At 38.6% G+C, this 18,969-nt stretch overlaps 1 protein-coding gene across 2 annotated transcripts; it reads left to right on the top strand.

Annotated features, from left to right (window-relative positions):
* Positions 1-9,907: 9,907 nt before the first annotated feature.
* Positions 9,908-14,885, top strand: LOC137947931 (autophagy-related protein 8f-like). 2 transcript variants are annotated; one of them, XM_068793789.1, is made up of 6 exons: positions 9,908-10,128; positions 10,679-10,720; positions 10,821-10,876; positions 13,983-14,035; positions 14,327-14,445; positions 14,529-14,885. In XM_068793789.1, exons 2-6 carry the CDS (start codon positions 10,684-10,686, stop codon positions 14,630-14,632), a joined length of 369 nt encoding a protein of 122 aa, XP_068649890.1. In that variant the 5' UTR covers positions 9,908-10,128; positions 10,679-10,683; the 3' UTR covers positions 14,633-14,885. The 2 variants fall into 2 exon arrangements, with proteins under 2 accessions (XP_068649890.1, XP_068649891.1); XM_068793790.1 differs by lacking the exon at positions 9,908-10,128 and adding an exon at positions 10,491-10,510.
* Positions 14,886-18,969: the final 4,084 nt, after the last annotated feature.

Raw genomic sequence — 18,969 nt, forward strand, 5'->3', positions numbered from 1 at the left:
CGCTCATGTTTTCAAGTAAGCTTTATTGTTGTTGTACAGGTGAGTGGCTTGTCAAAGGTTTTTTATCCATTGATTTCATTTTAAAGCGACAGCTGACTAGCCTCTTCAGAAGTTTGAAGTCACTCCTGTCTGAAATGTTACCTTCTTGTGATGAATAATAAACCAATCTATCACAAAAACAACCAAATCAACCCAACAGAAAATGCCTGTTTGATCAAGTTACTTTTGAAAGTAATTTACAATTTTACGTTTGCTAGTGTAAACAAAAAGAGAAACGACAGGCTAGGCCCGAGTAGTAACTTATCATCAAATTAGGGAGGACCAGAAAATTGATCTAGCAACTGTTTTATTTTAGGGAGAAGCCTTGTAATGGTACTATAGCCATAAGGAGAACAATGGCAAGCTTCAAGGGGTTGAGTTTGTGCAGGCCTCTTATCAATGCTTTGGCCTCAAGGGATATGAAAGTTAAGAGTTGCTTTGTCAAATAGGCTGCTGAAGGATATAGTGGCGGAGATTAGCTCTTTTAACCTAAAAATGATGGTGGAGGTTACTGGGCTGACCAGTGTTCAAGAGGAAAAATTCACCATTCATCAAAAAAGAAAAATGAAAATTTGGCCATTATTACTCCTAAAAAATAGTTAGTAAAAATAAAAGTTTGATCATTATTTCACTTTCACTAATTATTTTTGGAAATAATAATGATCGAATTTTTATTTTATTTTCTTTTCTAAGGGTTCCAAACAGACCTAAGTGTCTGTCCACACCAAAATGGATCTAAAACGAAGAAAGGCCACCACCATAACAGTACCATGTTCTTCCGAAATGAACGGCCTAAACCCTCTCACAAACTCATCCATAGAAATTGAAAGTAAGCGTACTCAGGGGTTATACTTTAATTGTGATAAAAAAATTTCCTCCATGGCATCAACCCTAGCATTTCCTATTGCTTCTCAATGACGAGCTTGACCAACCCATGAGTGGGAATGAGCAAGGCACTCGAGCTAAGTTATAGGAAGCATTTTGTACAGGTTCCTTATATGCAATGGCTGAAAATTTTAACCAACACACTATGAAGCTCAAGGGTGACATTAAGGAGCTTGATGTCATGGTTTTTGCTGGACAGTGACAAAACCCATAATTTCCTCTACAGCAATTGAGCTAAACTGTTTGACTTGGTTCTAACCAAGGTGCGTTTGGTCTCATAAGATACAAACATGGAGAGGGAGAGGGGTTTGAATGGGTTTATGTGCACTATTTAATTTTTTTATCCCTTTTCTAATAAACCTTTATTTGCTCTTATGAGCTGGTGTGTTTGAAAATTGGTGTACATTGAGAGTTGTTGAAGAAGTACTAATAGCATATCTTGTAATTAAGTGGTTTAATGGAATATCTTCTAATTACTAAGTATTTTAAGTTCTCATGAACATATATTAGGGTTTTAACCCATCATTATAAATAAGATATAGAGCAAAGGGTAAGTTCTATTGACCTAGAGTGGCTTCTCAAGAGGGGGGTAAATTGAGAATTTACAATTAAAAATTGAGTACTTTTAAATAAAATTAAATGCAAGTAAGACAATCAACAAACACACAAAATAATAGGAAACAAAGAATTTTTATCATAGATGTTCTTCTATTACTATTCATAACCCAAGAACCCTTGCTTAGGAAAATTTTACTCATTCCTAGGTTCTCTTTTGAGCTTTGTGTATGCTCAAATACACTAATATAAATCTCTCCTTGTAATTGATCAACTAGATTCTAGCTCTACCAAACTCTCCTATAGAGATTTCTTGGTTCTAGATTAGTCGTAAGAAGAAACAATGAAAATACCAAAAAAAAAAGGAAAACTTAGACCCTTGAAATTTGGAGAGACAACGTTCTCCTTGAAACTCCAAGTCTCCAACCTTGTTGACTGATCAAGCCATCGGTTAGTCAAATTCTCAACTAGTCAAAAATAGCTTGTTGATCGATCAATCCAATTAGGTTGATCAATCATGTTTTATGATGTTAACTATGCAGAGTTCTAGATAGTCTATCATTATACATGGTTGTTGTAACTTAGGATTCCATGATATATGATCAAAGTAGAAGAAGATTAAGGGGTGAGAAGAAGAAAAGTGACAAATTTGGAGGATGGAGAATGAGGGTTGTGTTCAATGCAAAAAACCCTCACCCTTAACCTTTATTTATAGATGTCAAGAGTACATAAATTATAAGTATATAGAGAAAGTGAACAAAAGATAAAGAACATAAGATATTTATAATAATACCACGTAAGCTTGTCCAAGACTTTCTACACTCCCCCTTATGCTGGAGGTGAAAAGACATCGTATAACCCTAGCTTGGTACATGCAGTGGAGATAATTTTGGACTTGAGTAACTTCATGAACATATCAGCAAGTTGTCCATGAGTTGATACATGTTTAAGGTTTATGATTCCAACTTGCAACTTTTCTCTCACAAAGTGATAGTCCACCTCGATATACTTTGTTCTCTCATGAAACACTGGGTTGGAGGAAATGTGGATTGATACTTGATTATCACAATGGCGTTCCATAGGGCCTTCTTTTGTGGAATCATCATTCAGTTAGAAGAGATTTAATCCAAATAAGCTTACCACATGTGCCATGGCTCTGTATTCTGCTTCTGCGCTAGACATTGCAACCACATTTTTTTACTCCACCATGTAACAAGGTTGCTTCCAACTAGAGTGCAATATCCTGAAGTAGATTTCCTATCATTTGGTGATCCAACCCAATCCACATCGACAAAGCTTTCAATATTGAGATGATCATGACACTTATATAAAAGCCCTTGTCCTGGTTCCCTTTTTAAGAACCAGAGAATCCTCTCTAATGCCTGCTAATGAGACATCTGAGGTTTATGTATATATTGACTGACCATACTGACTACAAAGAAACTATCTTGTCTAGTCACGGTGAGATAAATAAGCTTGCCAACATCAACTTCTTCACTTGGGCCAATACATAGTTTTGTATTGGTCTCCATGGGAGTGTCAGCAGGGCAACATCCTATCATTCATGTTTCTTCAAGAAAGTCAAGAACATATTTCCTCTGGGATAAAATACCATTCTTGGATTGAAGAACCTCAATATCGAGAAAATACTTAAGAAGTCCCAAGTCTTTCGTCTTGAATTCATTGCATTTATTATTTTTTACTTGAACGATCTTATCGGAATCACTACCTGTCAGAATAATATCATCCACATATGCGGCAAGTAGTACAACTCCTTTGTTATTATGTTTGACAAATACAAAATGGTCCAGAGAGCACCTTGTGAACCCAAAACGAGTTATTGCTTGACAAAATTTGTCAAACCAGGCTCGTGGAGATTGTTTCAAACCAGATAATGATTTTGTATGGTGACACACCAACTACCCCTCAACCACATATCCAAGTGGTTGCTACATATAAATTTCTTCCTTAATCTCATCATTGAGGAAGGTAGTCTTTGCATCTAGCTGAAAAATAGGCCATCAAGAATTAGTAGCCAGAGATAATAAGAAACGCACCGAGTTGAGATTAGGGATGGGGGGAAAAGTTTTCTCACAATTAACAAATAACATTGGGTATAACCTTTTTCCTTTAGCCTTTAGCTGCAAGTTGGGCTTTAAGTCGGGCCACTGTGCCATCCGAAGTTTGTTTGATAGTGAAGATCCATTTACAGCTTACTACCATATGGTATCTACAATTTCTTTGTCCATGGCTACTTTCCATCCTAGATTTTTAAGGGCCTCTTGATAAGATTGATGAATAGCAACAAAAGAAATGGAAGCAAGAAATTGATGGCAAGATGGGGATAATCGATGGGTAGATAAAAAATTAACAAAGGGATGAGAGGTAGAGGGTTGGGTGCAGGCCATAGGTTCTTTTTGAAGAGCAATGGGTCGGATATCAAATGAAGGACTAAAAATAGGTGGAGAAGGAGAGCTTACCTCAGAAGAATCTGGAGACTCCACAAGTATAGTGTCGGGCAATGTGTCAGGGGGTGTGGTAGGTACATTAATACGGCCATGAGTTGCTGAGTCATCAATGGGCACAATAGGTTTAGGAAACTCATTAGTTGTAGAAAAACCAAGTGGAGCACCGGTGAGTAGGTAATAGGCCTAGTCCTCAAAGAATGTGACATCACTAGAAACAAACAATTTTCTAAGAGGAGGATTATAACAGACATATCCTTTTTGAGTACAAGAGTTCCCAAAAAAAAAATACATTTAATTTCCCTAGGATCCAATTTAGCAGTATTTTGAGAAGTATTATGGACAAAACATGTACACCCAAAAACTAGCACATGAAGAGAGAACAACTTATCACCAAGAAAAAGGTAAGACTATGATGTTTGGTTACCAAGTACAGAAGAAGGTAGCCTTTTAATAAGATAACAAGCTGTGAGGATAACATGGGGCCAGTAGAAATGAGGCACATGCATATGATAGAGTAAAGCACGGGCAACCTCAAGAAGGTGTCTATTTTTTCTTTTAGAAGCGGCATTTTTCGTAGTATGTAGATTCAAGAGGTTTGGTAAGTTATGCCTTTTTCCTGAAAAAAGATTGGAAGTCTGTAAACAGATATTCCTTGGCATTGTCGGAGCGAAGAATCGTTAAAGGAGTATTGAATTGAGTAGAAAACATGGTACAAAAGGACTTAAAATGAGGTAAGATTTCTTATTTTCTCTTTTATGAGGAACAACCATGTTGCTCGGGAGAAGTCATCCACAAAGGTAACAAAATAGTTAGACCAGGAAACATTGAAGATATTCATTGGGCCTCATACATGAATATGAACTAAAGAGAATAGGGTAAAGACTTTTGGTTTCACCGTGAAGAGAATAAGTACTTCATTGGTGTTTACTCACTTGACAATCTTCGCAGTTGAGACCTAAAATAGATTGTAATGTAGGAATAATTTGTTTGAGTTGTTAGGAATTAAACGCCCTAATTCAAAACTAACACGAGCAAGGAAGAAGAAACAAGCAAGCACGAAAATACAACAAGATTTATACAAGTTCTCAAGGTGAGACTACGTCCTGTCTTCCGTCGCTGTAGTAATCCACTATGAAGATGAAATAGTTTTTAAAGAGAAATCGCACACACTTACATGTGTTTTTCTCTAATCTCTCTCAGGTTGCAACTCAATGTCCTTCTCCGTGATGATGATAAAACCCTAATACTGGTGTCTTGTCTTTCAATCCGCGTATCGACTCAGTGTAAGGCATTGATTAGGCTCCACAACTTAACATGAGCCCCCCCCTTTCACGGTCTCCATCAATGACCTGCTTTGTATTCAGATCTTGAAGAACACAAGAAGTGGAAGAAGAAGTGATTGAATAATTAAATTTTTTTGTGAGTTAGACTAATAGATAAAAGATTTAATGAAAACTCAGGAACAAATAAGACATCTTTTAAATGAAGAATAGGTGTAACAAATAGGAACCCCACCCCCACGTACCTAGGTTTGGGATCCATCTGCTATAAAAACAAACTTGGCAGGTAAACAAGGAGATATAGAATTCAGGAGGGTACCATTACCTGTCAATTGCTCAGAAGCCTCAGAGTCAATGATCTAGGATGGAGAGGTAGCTGAGATCATACCTGTTATAAAGGTAGCAAAAATAGGAGAAATCTTGTAGGAGGTGGCATGGTTGTTTGTACAAACCATTAGACACTTTATCTTCTATAGTAGTGCAAATTCTTTGATAGAGACAATCTTCATCATGGTGCAAACTGACACTAGTAATAATCAGAGGTAATAACCCAACACAATGGGTGTGTTAAGCCTGGAGAAGATACTGACTCCAGCCGACCAAGGTACCGAGTGTGGTTGAATCAAGCAACCGAATCAAGCCAATTCAGGTATTAATGCAAGATTACGAGTAAAGTTAAGTCACTAGATCAATATTGTCGAGTCAATAGCCTGATTTAATTTGAGTATCACCGAGTCAAGATGGCCAAGTCAGAATGACTCATGAGTCCGAGTTGTCCTAGTTTGGGTCAATGTCAAAATGCAGTAATCAGCTCAACAACTCAGGATATATCATCAATGAGGTGGACGAGTTGGTTAAAGTCGCTAGATTAAGGTACTAGTCCAAATTTAACTTTGTATTATCAGCAGTAAATCTTAATTTAATAATTTGAGTTAGGCTTGATCAACGAGTTGACGATACCAAGTGAGCCGAAGATAAATTTCTATAGAGCATTTAGCCATATCAGATCGAGAGTAGTAAGAATCAGGAATACCGAAAAAGGATCAATCAACCAGCAACTCGGGAGTAGTAAGGATCATGAATTCCGAAAAAGAATCAACCAGCCAAAAAATTGGGAGTAGTAAAGATCACGAATACTAAAAAAAGATCAAACAATCACCGGTCATCCAAATAATCACCAAGAAATCAGCAGCGACGACAACTTCTGGAATGATATTCTAGGCAGAACAGATCTTTCTGAGCTGATTTCAGCTTCAAATGGAAACCAAGAGTGATACCAACAATGAAACGAAGGCAATTTTCCAAGATGAAATGATCTTTCAATAGATACGTTTTGCTGGATATTATACGGATGATACCACAATCCTGCCACGTTCTGCCAACCAAAGAAATGGTAACAGTAATACCAACAATAGAAGCCACACTAGAGTTTAACGAAAACTTCTGTTGTTAATTTTTGAAGGCTGGGGATAGAAATGCAATAGTAGTGATGACAGATAGTTCCAGTGATGACAAAATGCCAGCAAGTGTGGCAAGAGGCATAACTTTACATTTTTCATGAGTGTACGAGCAAGTAGATAAAAAATATACCGATGTTGAGAAGAAGTAAGCCTAGAGAATGAGGAACAATTCAATGCCGAGAAAGTAAGTGAAGGAACCAAGATCCTTGAGTGAAAAACGTTGAGCTAGAAGGTGGATGAACATTGCATTAGCTTGATTAGTCTCCTAAAATAATGTTGTCATCCACATAGACCATAATATACGTCATAACAATACTTGCGTGAGAGATAAATATAGAGGAGTCTGCATGAGAATTGATGAAGCCAGAGGTGATAAGAAATAGATGCAACTCATGATACCAAACATGTGGGGCTTGCATGAGACCGTAGATAGCCTTGCAAAGTTTGTAGACATGGTGAGGATGATTACGATCAATGAAGCCCAGTGGTTGTGCCATAAAAATATCTTCAGACAGGGTACCGTGGATAAATTTATTATTGACATCAAGTTGTTGAAGCAACCAACCACGACTTACAACAAAACTAAGAATAATATGAATAGTAGTAAGCTTGATAATGGGATTAAAGGTTTCATGATAATCAACCCCGGGGCGCTGGTGAGACCCTTTAGCAACTAAGCGAGGTATGTATCTACCAATATAGCCATCAAATAGATGTTTAGTACGAATCAATTTTTTGGATGAGCTTGTAAATGTTGTTATTGAATCTGGTGACAATAACATAGGGAGGGGAAGCATCATGTATGAATGGTGGGTGTGTCGGCCGATGAGGGAGGTGTTTGAATGGGGTTAAGTGTTAGGTCTCGAATGGACCTTGCAGAGGGCGCAAGGATTGAAGTTATAGTTGATGTGTCGGTAACCGGAAGTAAGGACACAGAGGAACACCAGTGGAAGAGTGTGTCAGACAAAGGACGGTCGAGGTGAGACTAAAGTTTAGTGAAGGGAAAGATAAAATCAATGAATTTAATATGACGTGACAGATAAAGATGAGAAATAGTGGGTTCAAGACATTAATAGCTACTTTGAGTGGTAGAGTACCAAGAAAAACACAAGCAGATGAACATGGAGCGTAGCTAGGAGGAGTGCCAAAAAGTTTGGCATATGATGAAAAAAATTAAGCATGGGAATTGATAGACGGTTGACGAGATATCCACCCCCCCCTATTATATAAATAGAATGTTTTAATCAATTTACCAAAGAAGTTTTCAACAAGAGATTTAAATTGGACAAATTTATCAAACATTGATATACTTTGTAAAGTGATAAACAAAAATAACATAATATTTAAAATCATCAATAGAATAAATAGGAGATGTCTAAACATCCGAGAAAATGATGTCAAGAGGGGAAGAAGAGACAAGAGAGGAGTGGGAGAATGGTAATTTGTGACTCTTATTGCATTGACAAGAATTGCAATATGCGATAAATCTAACTGCAAAGTAGAAACAATGTGCCTTAGAATTGGAGAAGATAGATGACATAAGCGATGATACCATGTAGATAAAGTGGTCTTGACATTGGAAAAGGCTACTAACGGTGAAGACTGGGTTAATGATGATGACCACTCGTACGCACCATTCTTTGTTTGACCCTACAAAAGTGTTGCCCCCCCCCCCCAATCACAATGTCATTAGTGTCGTCATAAGGAGTGTGAACAGAGAGATTACTCAAGTCGGATGTAATGTGATGCGAAGCGCCACTATCCACGAGTCAAGAAGAATCAACAGAAGAGGTGGTGGTTGCAAGATGTGATCGTCGTTGCCATTGTGTTGAAAGGTGTGGTTGCCATTGAGGAGTTGAGCAAAGAGCTGGCGGTGGTGACAATTGTGGATACATCTAACAAAAGATAGGACATTGTAGAACAATGTGTCTTTGTGCATGCCATTTGCCATTTGCCATGAGCACAAACTCAAATGACAAGGAAAGAATAAATTCATGTTGACGAGTTCAACGATCGTTAAGAGAAATATGTTGGACCTCATAAATCGAGTTGGAACTTGCCGAGTTGTCGAAGTAGAGGGGAGGGCAGTGTGACTCTTTTTTTTCCGCACGTGGGACTCATACGGACGACATGTGCGTCGTGCATCGTCTTCAACCTCACTCGCGTTGTCTGGTTTCATCCGTTGGCATAGTCGTGAGTGGTGTGGGTGCGAGGCGTTGGAAGGTTTCGCCAATGGCTCAACGGCTTTTAGAGGCTCCGTCAAAGTTTAGCGGGTACAAGAAAAAAATTGAGAGTTGCAGAGGGGGGATGCAGAGAGAGCAGTAGCGGGACAATAGAAGCTCGTTCCGATGGCTAAGCGTCTGTCATCGGCGGTGCTTGAAGGCTCAGTCAGAGCTCAGTAGAGGCGTGGACGAGAGTGTGGCGTAGAGAGGAATTTGTAGAGAGAGAGTTACGGGGGCGAGGCAGAGGACGAGAAGAAATTTTTTTTTGTATGGCATAAGCAATTGCTCTAAATCATCTCGTTCCCGCTCTGATACCATATTGAATAATCAGAAGGAAGAAAAATATATTTTTCACCGTATATATTGATGGAGATGAGCTCAATTTATAGCTTACAAAGATATTAACTGAAAAGAAGATAACATTACAAGATAAGCATTACAATGAGGATAAAAGTTATCTATAGATACTATCCTTTATCTCTTTCAGAGAAGGGAAGACAAGGAGACTTTCAAACTACAACTTCCAAATTTCTAGAACCTTGAGGACAACGTTCTCTTAAGGGCAGGTATAATACGATTATAATATTACATTATTCTTTGCATTTCTATTGACACTTACAGGCTTGTATGGGGGGTTAAGTAAAGGGGTAAATCATTCAGCATTTGGGCAATTCAGTATAAGAGATGAGGAGCCAACATCAGAACTTGGGAGACCAGATCCTTTTTTGACGCCACTTTTTATCTCACAAATCGCACACCATCTTTCTATTCTTCTTTCACGGCGGCAGTCATTAGCAACTTTGTCGGACTTCCGACTGGAGTCCCGGTAGTAGGTCCGGGTTACCGGCTACAGTTCTTGTAGAGGAATCCCAGTGAAATTATTAGCCTGTCCTATTATAATAAATAGAGACATGTATTTAGAAGAGGATGAATATTTAAACTCTGTTTTTGTCTCCCCAACGCCTGACGTTGAGGTTCCTTGCGTGGCCCCTGTGATTTATCTCCTGCGACTCAACTCCGTCTTCCAATTTAATAAAAAATTTAGATTAGAGTTTAATAAGTAGACGGAGACGTGTTTAAATAGATTAGAGGACTTGTATATAAATTCCTGTTCTACGCTTTCCAACTAGGAAAAGGCTCCTTTTTGTTATCCTCACGATCAAACCCAGGCTCTGCATTACCGCCCTTGCAGTGAGCGATTTTCATCCGTCCCAAAAAGGTTAAGGGATTTCCTGCTCTCCTGTCGTTTTCTTCTCGATTTTTGCCTAGTCATTTGTTATTGTTGTTTTGTGTCTGAGATTCAGTTGTACTGAGTTCTGAATTTGGTTTGCCTGGGTTTGATGATTTTGGATGCTGAAAACTATTGTGATCGTTGTTCGGATGGTTGGAGTCTCGTTGTGGTATTTTAGGGCTTGTCGATTTCGGAGTTTTTGAGATTGTATGTTTTTTTTCTTCTTCTTCTAAGCTTTAGTGTTTGAATTGCATGGATTGCCTATCCTGAACTCTTGATTGTTTACTTTTATTATCTGAAGTTATTTATGTTCTATAGGAAAGGATGAAAATTTCTATGAGTTTTAATGTGTTATTGCTTGCAGTGTAAGGTTAGTGTTGTTCTTTCCTTTTAATTTTGTTCCTTTTTCGAGTATTATCAGATTTTAATTTTGTGCGTTGGTTAAATAAATTTGTTATTGGGGCCGTATCTTGGTTGCCATCGGAATTGAATGTTTGCTTTATGCTCCGATTGGTTTATATCTTTTCATGCTTTGCAGGAGTGATGGCAAAGAGCTACTTCAAGGAGGAACATGACCTAGGTATTTTTCTTGGCTGATTGTCCTTGTTTGATATTTTGTTTGAGTTCTCTAATAATTGTCAACTGCTATTTGTTCTTGTATGGTTTTTGCTTCCTTGTAGAGAAAAGGCGTGCTGAAGCAGCAAGAATCAGGGAGAAATATCCTGATAGGGTTCCGGTAAAAATAAGCCTTCAACTCTTTTGCGTATTTTATCCTTTATAGTTGCTTGTATGTTCTATAAGTAGTCACTCTTGCCTAAAGTTGTATTCAGTGTTTGTCTTGAAACAATGTTTTCCTATTTCCCTTTCTTTTTCTGATTTTGGCAAGTCCCTCATTCTTAATATGTCTAAGCATTACATTTCTTTCTTGCTCTCAATTCAAAATCTGGTCATCTCTAGTTTGTTATTCAATCACAATGTCATTGTACTTAATAAAGAATTGAGGTCATGTTTTATCCTTAAAAAATTAACTTGTGGAAAGTAAAAAAGAATGTGAGAAGGTCAAAGAGATGATCAGTAACTTTCTCATGAGAGTTTATGTGGTGCTTCTTTGCTCTTCTTGTGACTGATGAGAAGTAAAAAAGCACTTTTTAGGATCTGGTTGTAGACTTGCTACTGTGATTATTGCACAACCGCTGTGGTGCCTTTGGGAACAATAGTCTCTTAGATACCTATTTACATGGGTTTGTTAAGACTGAGGTTCTGACTACTTTTGGGTGGCAATATTGCACATTTATCATAATCTGAGTTTGCCCCATGCTTTGCCTTTTTGAAGGGCTATTCTCCATGGGAAAAAAATTCATAGTTGCTGCTTCTCCAATTGGAAAATTTCAATGAGAAATTTTTCTTGTATCACTTGATCTCCTGCTGCTCATGCCTGGAGTGGGGACAGATGGATGACAAATCAGCGTTGTCTGTGCCTAGAAGATGTACTTATAATGAACACCTACGCTCCTCTTATTGGTTTAATAGTTGATAAATAATAGTCCACAAGGACTATTAAAAAGGAAGAGAAGTTCACAAAGGGTTTGTGATTAGATTCAGGCTCAAGCTTCTGTTAGTCTGATTTGGTGGCAACTTCTGGTAGATGTCTGTTGAGTTAGCTGGTCAGTTCATGCCACTATTAAAAAGATGACTCATCTCAGTGGAAGGCTTTTCATTCATTTCTGAAGACGTGTACAATTAGTTAGTCCCCTCTAGTATTCTATCAAAAAGGCTCATATATATCCTCTTACATTTAGTTAGTCCCCTCTAGTATTCCATCAAAAAGGCTCATATTTACCCCTCCTTTGGCTTTTTTAACTGTGAAGTACAAGCTTAACTTCTTACCTAGATAACTATTTAGCATGTAATATCAGGGGTGCTATTGACCTTTATTCTAATGAATAAGAAGGAAAATGCAAACCATATTTTTATATTATTAAGTAAAATGTTTGACTTAGTGAGTTGTTTACTGGTTGCTTTTTCTCTCACTTCTGCTTTTTTATATTTCCTATGTCTCTTCTCCAGTTTCACTTTTTGATGTGGCGTTCTCTTAATTAGTTGTTGACACATTTTGTTACTATAAAACAGATACACGCTTAACAAACAATCTCCCCCATTAGATTAATCATTGCTGTAATAAAAGTTTGTTTCCATGAGAGTAAGACACGTTGGATCGTGTTAGTTATTTCCCCAAGTGAAGTATTGTCTTTGTTAATCAAAATAGATGTCAATGGAACATTCAAGAAAAGAAAAGATGTCAATGGTGTGTTTCATATGCTCTTTTTTAGTTTTTTGATGGTCTTGATTTGAACATTTTCTTTTTTATGGTGGCCATGTCTTTTTGGACTAATTGCAGCTGGTTGGGGGGAATAGCTTTTAATTGATTATCAAAAGTTGCAAAAGTTGATCCGGAATGCTTGACCATTTTGTACTATTTTCCTATTTCTATAGTCTCTGGTTGATTAGGATCAACTAAGTGCAGGGCGTGAAGTTTTTGAAGCACATAAAAGTCTCAGAGAAGTTGGATATTTCTCTTAATGGAAGCATATTCTAGCTTCTGACGCAATGTATTCTTCTTAGTGGGAACCTATAGAATTCTTTAACTAACTCTCTTTAAGGCTCCAAATGATCTGGAGTTAATTGTGTGTACTGCTGTGATGAAAGGTAAACCCACAAGGTGTTGTTCCACTCCTTGAAGGGTCACAAGATCCTTCGTGTGGGTCTTGTTTGGGGTCATTCTTTGTTCTGTTAGTTGACCTTTCGTGTGGGTCTTGTTTGGGGTCATTCTTTGTTCTGTTAGTTTGTTTATGTTCCAGATGTTCTTGTCCTCTCACAACGTAGTTGTTATTGTCTCCTGAATTCTAAGTAGCATAGTGGTTTTATTATTGAAAAATCATGCAAGACGCAAGTAGCTGGAAATTGGATATCTCCTTATGAGGCTCAATCGGGAGAAAATATTTCTTTCATGGTTTTGGTTTAAAAGGTAATTTTTGGCTGTCTTGAAATGAAACTTACAACAATTCTGACTTTTTTTTCTTTCTTTTAAATCTTCATGCGGTTTTCATACTTTATCTTCTAGTGTGATGATTTTAGGCCTTCATGCTCTCTTCTTTGTGACTTTTTTTTTTATGTGGACTGTGTCTTCTCTTTTTAATGGAACATTATATGGATTGATCATGTTCATCGATTTCTTGTACTTGTATTTTTTGCTTCTGATTCTAAGTTTTTCTTTAAATGTATTTCTGCTTCATGAACTTCTGAATTTTGTCAGTCCTTTTTTTTTCCTGTCATCTTTATTGACGTGTAATAAGTTGCCCAAGATGTGGTTTCTTCACTTGAATCCCTTTTCCTTTCCATGTACATGTCCACTTCATAGTGGAAAGGATTGCATGGTATTCATTTGGGCAAAAATAATCTTCTCTTGTCCTCTTCAGCCCTGCTTAGTTTGTGAGCAGCCTGCCCATCGAATGCAGTGGTTGCTTGCAGTGTCTGTAATCCATGTCAAAGAATGTTCTTGTGATATTGCTTCGCATTATACCCTGCCCTGCTTATATTTAAAAAAAAACTGTCTTGGGGAAAGGTCAGAAGAAATGCAATGTCAAGTCTGTTATGAACTTTGAAAGCACTGCTCTTTGAGTTTGTTCCTGTATTCAACAAGTTTGCCTTGGTTGGAAGGATACATTCAAGGATCATGGATAGTCGCTATATTAGCTGAATGCATATTGTTGTCAAATGTTGTCTTCTGGGCACATTCCTATACTAACGTGCATGGTGATTTATCTGATATTTTTGCTGTACAGGTGATCGTGGAGAAGGCTGAGAAAAGCGACATTCCTAACATTGATAAGAAAAAGTGAGTACACCTGTTCTGTGTGAGCACATCGATGACACCGGACCAAGAAAGTTGTGTCAGCGTGTCATAATGTATAGAGAGAAAAGTTGGTAACTGGCAACAGGGAAGAAGAGGATAAGGACCAAAAAAGAAAAGCAGAGAGAATGACATCCTCTCAGCTAAGTAACAAATTTAGGCCAAGCGGAGTCTGTAAATTTGTCTTCTTTTCCAGAGTGCTTTCTGTTTTTCACTGAACAAGGATGTATCTGGTAACCTTGCCTCTCTGTTATCTGTAATGCCCAAAAATTGCAGGTATCTAGTCCCTGCGGACTTGACTGTGGGCCAATTCGTCTACGTCATTCGCAAAAGGATTAAACTTAGTGCTGAAAAAGCCATCTTCATCTTTGTGGACAACGTTCTCCCTCCCACAGGTTTCTCCCATTCTCATGAAATTCTTTTGTCAGCCACTTCACACTTTATCCACTCTCAAAGTAACTCGTTGTTACTTTTGCAGGAGCTATCATGTCCACCATTTATGATGAGAAAAAAGACGAGGATGGGTTTCTTTACGTGACTTACAGTGGCGAAAACACTTTCGGCTCCCAGAACCGACATTAAAACAGAAGTTAATTACCCTCAATCATATAACCAGAATTTAGATCTATTTCTCAATATTGCTACCTACTGCTTGTTAAAAAAACAGAACCTCCCAATCCGTAAGTTGTACAGTCGTACAATCCACGGGATTCTGTATATATCTTTCTAAACGGCTCAAGTAAGACTACTTCAGACCCATAAATCTGCTCCCAGTGTTCGCTGCTTGTCTCCAAAAATCTGATAAAGTTTAATTCATTTCGCCTATTACTGATTTTCTAATAGCGTTCAATCTCGGCCTCTCATATTTAGCCATTGATTACTGTGTGGTGTTTAAATTTGTCCTATGAATCATCTGTGGAGACATTTGGAAAGGTGGATCTTCCAGAGTGTCAACGGCAAGGCCGAATCCCGAGCTGGCCTTCCTCGGAACCAGGTCCGCTTGTCGGGTCTAGCCGCCGCCGCGGCCTGGGGGCGCCGGTAAGTTCCGTCCCCACTTCCCATTCTTCTCTTGTGATTCATTAAGGAGGATCAGGTAGGTATTGCACTCCGACGTGGCAAGCCGAGGCCACATGGTAATGACGGCAACACCTTACGCGGTGGTGTCCCAACATGCAAGACCAGCGGTTGCTTGCTCCCACCTTTGCCCACTCTGGTCCAACTTCGCTTGTCTGTTTCCCTTCTGCTTTCAATAGGGTGGTCCATGGATTGTAAAAAAGTCTGAACTTGTGTACATTTTGGATCTTCTTCATTGAGATTTAAAAAAATGAATATCACTGTTCAAAGGCAGGCGGTCTTGTTTACTGTGAAACACCGAATTTTCTCCCTCGTTGTTCTTATTTTTCTTCTATTCCTTCTTCTTATACTTTGTTCTTCTTTCTTTTCGGTCCGACATTGTTGTTGGAGTTTCTTGGATTTGTTTCATCGATTAATGAGCTCCAACTACTGGTAATTTATGTTTTGTGTTTGATTTGTTTATTAAAGAACTGCAGTTACTGTTTCTTTGTCCAAAAGTCGGCCCACATAGTTGCTTTCTTTCTGTCTTGTGACAAAAACGTTTACAAATCTGGGAACATAAACAGCTGCCTACCTAACTTTTTTTTTCTTTTTTTCCTCAAGAGAGGAACAGATTTGCTTACTTAAGAACAGAGCACCTTCTTCGCAATCTGAGATAAGGTGAAACTCCATAAATTCTAATGTGAAAGATGCATCGTAGTCCATATTCCATGTGTCATGCACTTCTCTCCATGAATAAAAGTTGATGGTATCCTTGTTTGAACAAGGAGCAAGAGGGCATAAGGCAGTAATGTCATGGATTCCTTCAGATTTTCTGAGCAACATCTCCGTCTGAGATAGAATCAGGGTTGGTCGCTCACAAGGGATCTGTCATGGATCCTTCGAGATTATCTCATTTTTTCTTTTTCCAAGGGTTCCAAAAAGACCCTAACGTGACCCATTTAAATGGAAAAATAAGCACAGGGTGATCAGTTGGTTCCATCGAGGAGGTGAATGAGATACTTTTTTATTTTATTTTATAAATGGATCTTATTAATTTTCTCTATATGCTTGGAGGGATGGATCCCACAGCTAGTACATGCATTCAGTAAATTTAACTCAATGGTTATATTCATCCTCTTAGTGCGATTAGAGGGGACTAATCCAATATTAAATACTAACAGTAGCAGATGTAATTATGTTGAGAGAAGTATTTAGGCAAACTCCGAGTGAAGTTCTCGAGTGTGAAATACAGTTAAAACAAGGAAATAGGTTTTTTATACCAGTGAAGTATGTTCCTGCCTTTTCGCATAAAATAAAGAGAATGGTCTCCATTTTTCGAAGAATTAACGTGGATAAGTGCAACAAACACGGAGCCACAAGCCATACGAGAGGAAGATCTAGCATAGGACGGGGAAAATGGACTTCCTCGATTTAACCAAATAGCAGGCTCAAGCTTTCTTGTTTTTGTTTCTTATTTTCAGCTGTTATTACGCAGTCTCCTCCTCCTCTCTCTGGATCTATGTATTTACCTCTTCTCTTTCGCTTTCGGAGGCGGGACATGACGAAAATCCATTGATTGAGGAGGGAGCAGACAAGAGGGGGTCACCCATATCTCTATTTCTCTTTCCTTATATCTACATCACTCAAGCAGCTGCATGTTCTCTTACAACCTGCATTTAATGCCGCCTCCGTCTACAAATACTCTTGTCTGAAGTCTCTAACTTCCAACCATACCAAAGGATCTCTCTCCTCTTCGTCGTCAACCTCCGCCAACCAGTTTTTTTTTCCGTACCCTGGACATGTCTTCTCTGGCCTTGCTTCTTCTTCTCCTCTCTCTGTCTGTTAACGCATGCACAGGGGCACGCCTCCTCGGCGTCGTTGGTACCAAGGTTGGTGTAAAATCGGCTTTAACTCAAGCTTTCCTTCTGTTCTTGTATGTAATCATGGAGTCGTATCTAACTGGGTATATCGCTGGTGCAGGATGTTAAGAAGGTGGAGCTTCATAAGGGTGTGTTATCAGCAGAGAAACTTCAGAAGGTCGATCAACATCAAGATGCAGGAGGAAAAGCCGGCGTCAATGGAGGAGCCCTGGTTGGTGAAACTGTAGAGAAGAAGACAAAGGATTCTGATGCTCTTCCGAACAAAGTTCAAGTGACGGAAGAAACGAATACCATCTCAGGCGTTGTTCGAATCCAGTCCCTTGTTGCAGTTTCTTGGAGAATACCTCGGGGAAAACAAGGAGATCACCACCCAGGGTTTAACTTAGACTACTCTCCACCCAAGACTCATCCTCCCTCTCATAACTAAACCTTTCTTAAACTCGCATCACTTCTTCACCTCTCCTCTCTTTTCTACTTTAACTCACCTCTGACACCATCTGTCGACTGAAAGATGGAATGAAGAGAAGAATTACTCCTGTAACAGAGGTTTTATATAATACAAACGGCTGTGACATTATCACTGGGCAGTTGCTCTATAGCTATGGTTTTCTATACTGCTCTACATGGAAAACATCAATCTATCAACCACTTTATTCTTGCTAACTACTCTCACTGATGCTACAAAGAATCCATTGTTATTGATGATGATGTGCTCGTTATTTTTGTCTTCTACCTCTGGTACTAGTCCGTTAGGTTTTATTGATACTGAAGGAGATGAGCAGGGCATGGGTGTGAAATGTCCTCTTCTAGGTGTGGGTTTGCAAGAGGCAACCAAATTAGAGGTAACTACACCGATCTTTTCTGTTTCCATTTGAATGGAGAAATTCGTAGTAGTGGTAGTAAATATCTAGGTAGTAGCAGAAGAACTGAACAAGACCTTTTCTACCATCTTGTCCTGGTTGAAGGTGGCAGGGGCAGATGGTCTCCACGTGCATGCATGCTTCTGCATGCCGGTGGAACACCAACTTGTACGTGATAACACAAGTGCCTTCTCCTGCAGAAATGCATCAGCTTGTGGGTAAATGGTATAGAGAGTCTATGTAACTGTGACATGTTACTATGTGTCTATGTAGGGAGGGAGGCAGCTAGGAAGTCGGTCTGATGTCGACAATATTAGGGTATGTTTGGAACCCCTAAAAAAGAAAAGAAAAGAAAATAAAAATTTAATCATTATTATTCTAAAAAATAGTTAATAAAAAACTGATCATTATCTCATTTTTTTTCTTTTCCATGGGATTCCAAATAGGCCCTTAATATTGCCTAGGAAGAAAATAGAGTCTAGAGGAAGTGACAGCAAAAACCCCCAATTCACAATTGATGTATATTGAACACTTGGTTGTTTCGGGTAGATAAATTTTCCTTTTCACTCGAGGATATTTGTTCTAGGGATCCGGTTGCAGCTTTGAAGGTGCGAGAATTAATGGAGGATGGCCCCCCAATATTGACAAACGCATATTTACATGATTGTGAATAATAAAAAGGAGAAACATAAGACGTGGTTTGTTGCTACAGCATGTAGGATATGGTCGGTGGTTGTTCATAAATGAACGAGGCAGTTATCCGTTATTTCCACTTTCTGTTGCTCCTGTTACAAGGCTGCAGTTCCTTCCCATGTGCAGTCAGTAAAACCAAAATGTTTTCGCAGAAAACAGAACCATTGGATCACCGTAACGAAAACCGACAATGACAATCTCATCGTCCAGCATTTGTTCCGCTCATTCCATAGGCATCTATTCACCACCCTGGACCTGCAAGTCTCCCCACCTGCAACTTTTTTCGATGGAGAGGTGCCTTTTCAGTAACAGGGAATTGTAGTCAAACGCTGACTCTGTAGATACACTTTCAATGGGGGTCAATAATTTTATATACTATTCATGAAACACGAGCCCAGTAATATATTATTCCAAGGAATGGTCATGTAGA

This window comes from Aristolochia californica, unplaced genomic scaffold, assembly GCF_029961685.1.
Source record: "Aristolochia californica isolate CCGP_79_NKW_82.1479 unplaced genomic scaffold, dmAriCali1.0.hap1 SCAF_13, whole genome shotgun sequence".
Taxonomy (NCBI): Eukaryota; Viridiplantae; Streptophyta; class Magnoliopsida; order Piperales; family Aristolochiaceae; genus Aristolochia; species Aristolochia californica.

What these genes read in the sequence shown, in the direction of transcription:
- LOC137947931 (XM_068793789.1), top strand. Translation starts at nt 10,684, where the DNA reads ATGGCAAAGAGCTACTTCAAGGAGGAACATGACCTAG. An exon ending in AATATCCTGATAGGGTTCCG is followed by an intron (nt 10,877 to 13,982) that starts GTAAAAATAAGC and finishes TTTGCTGTACAG; the next exon opens with GTGATCGTGGAGAAGGCTGA. An exon ending in CAACGTTCTCCCTCCCACAG is followed by an intron (nt 14,446 to 14,528) that starts GTTTCTCCCATT and finishes TTACTTTTGCAG; the next exon opens with GAGCTATCATGTCCACCATT.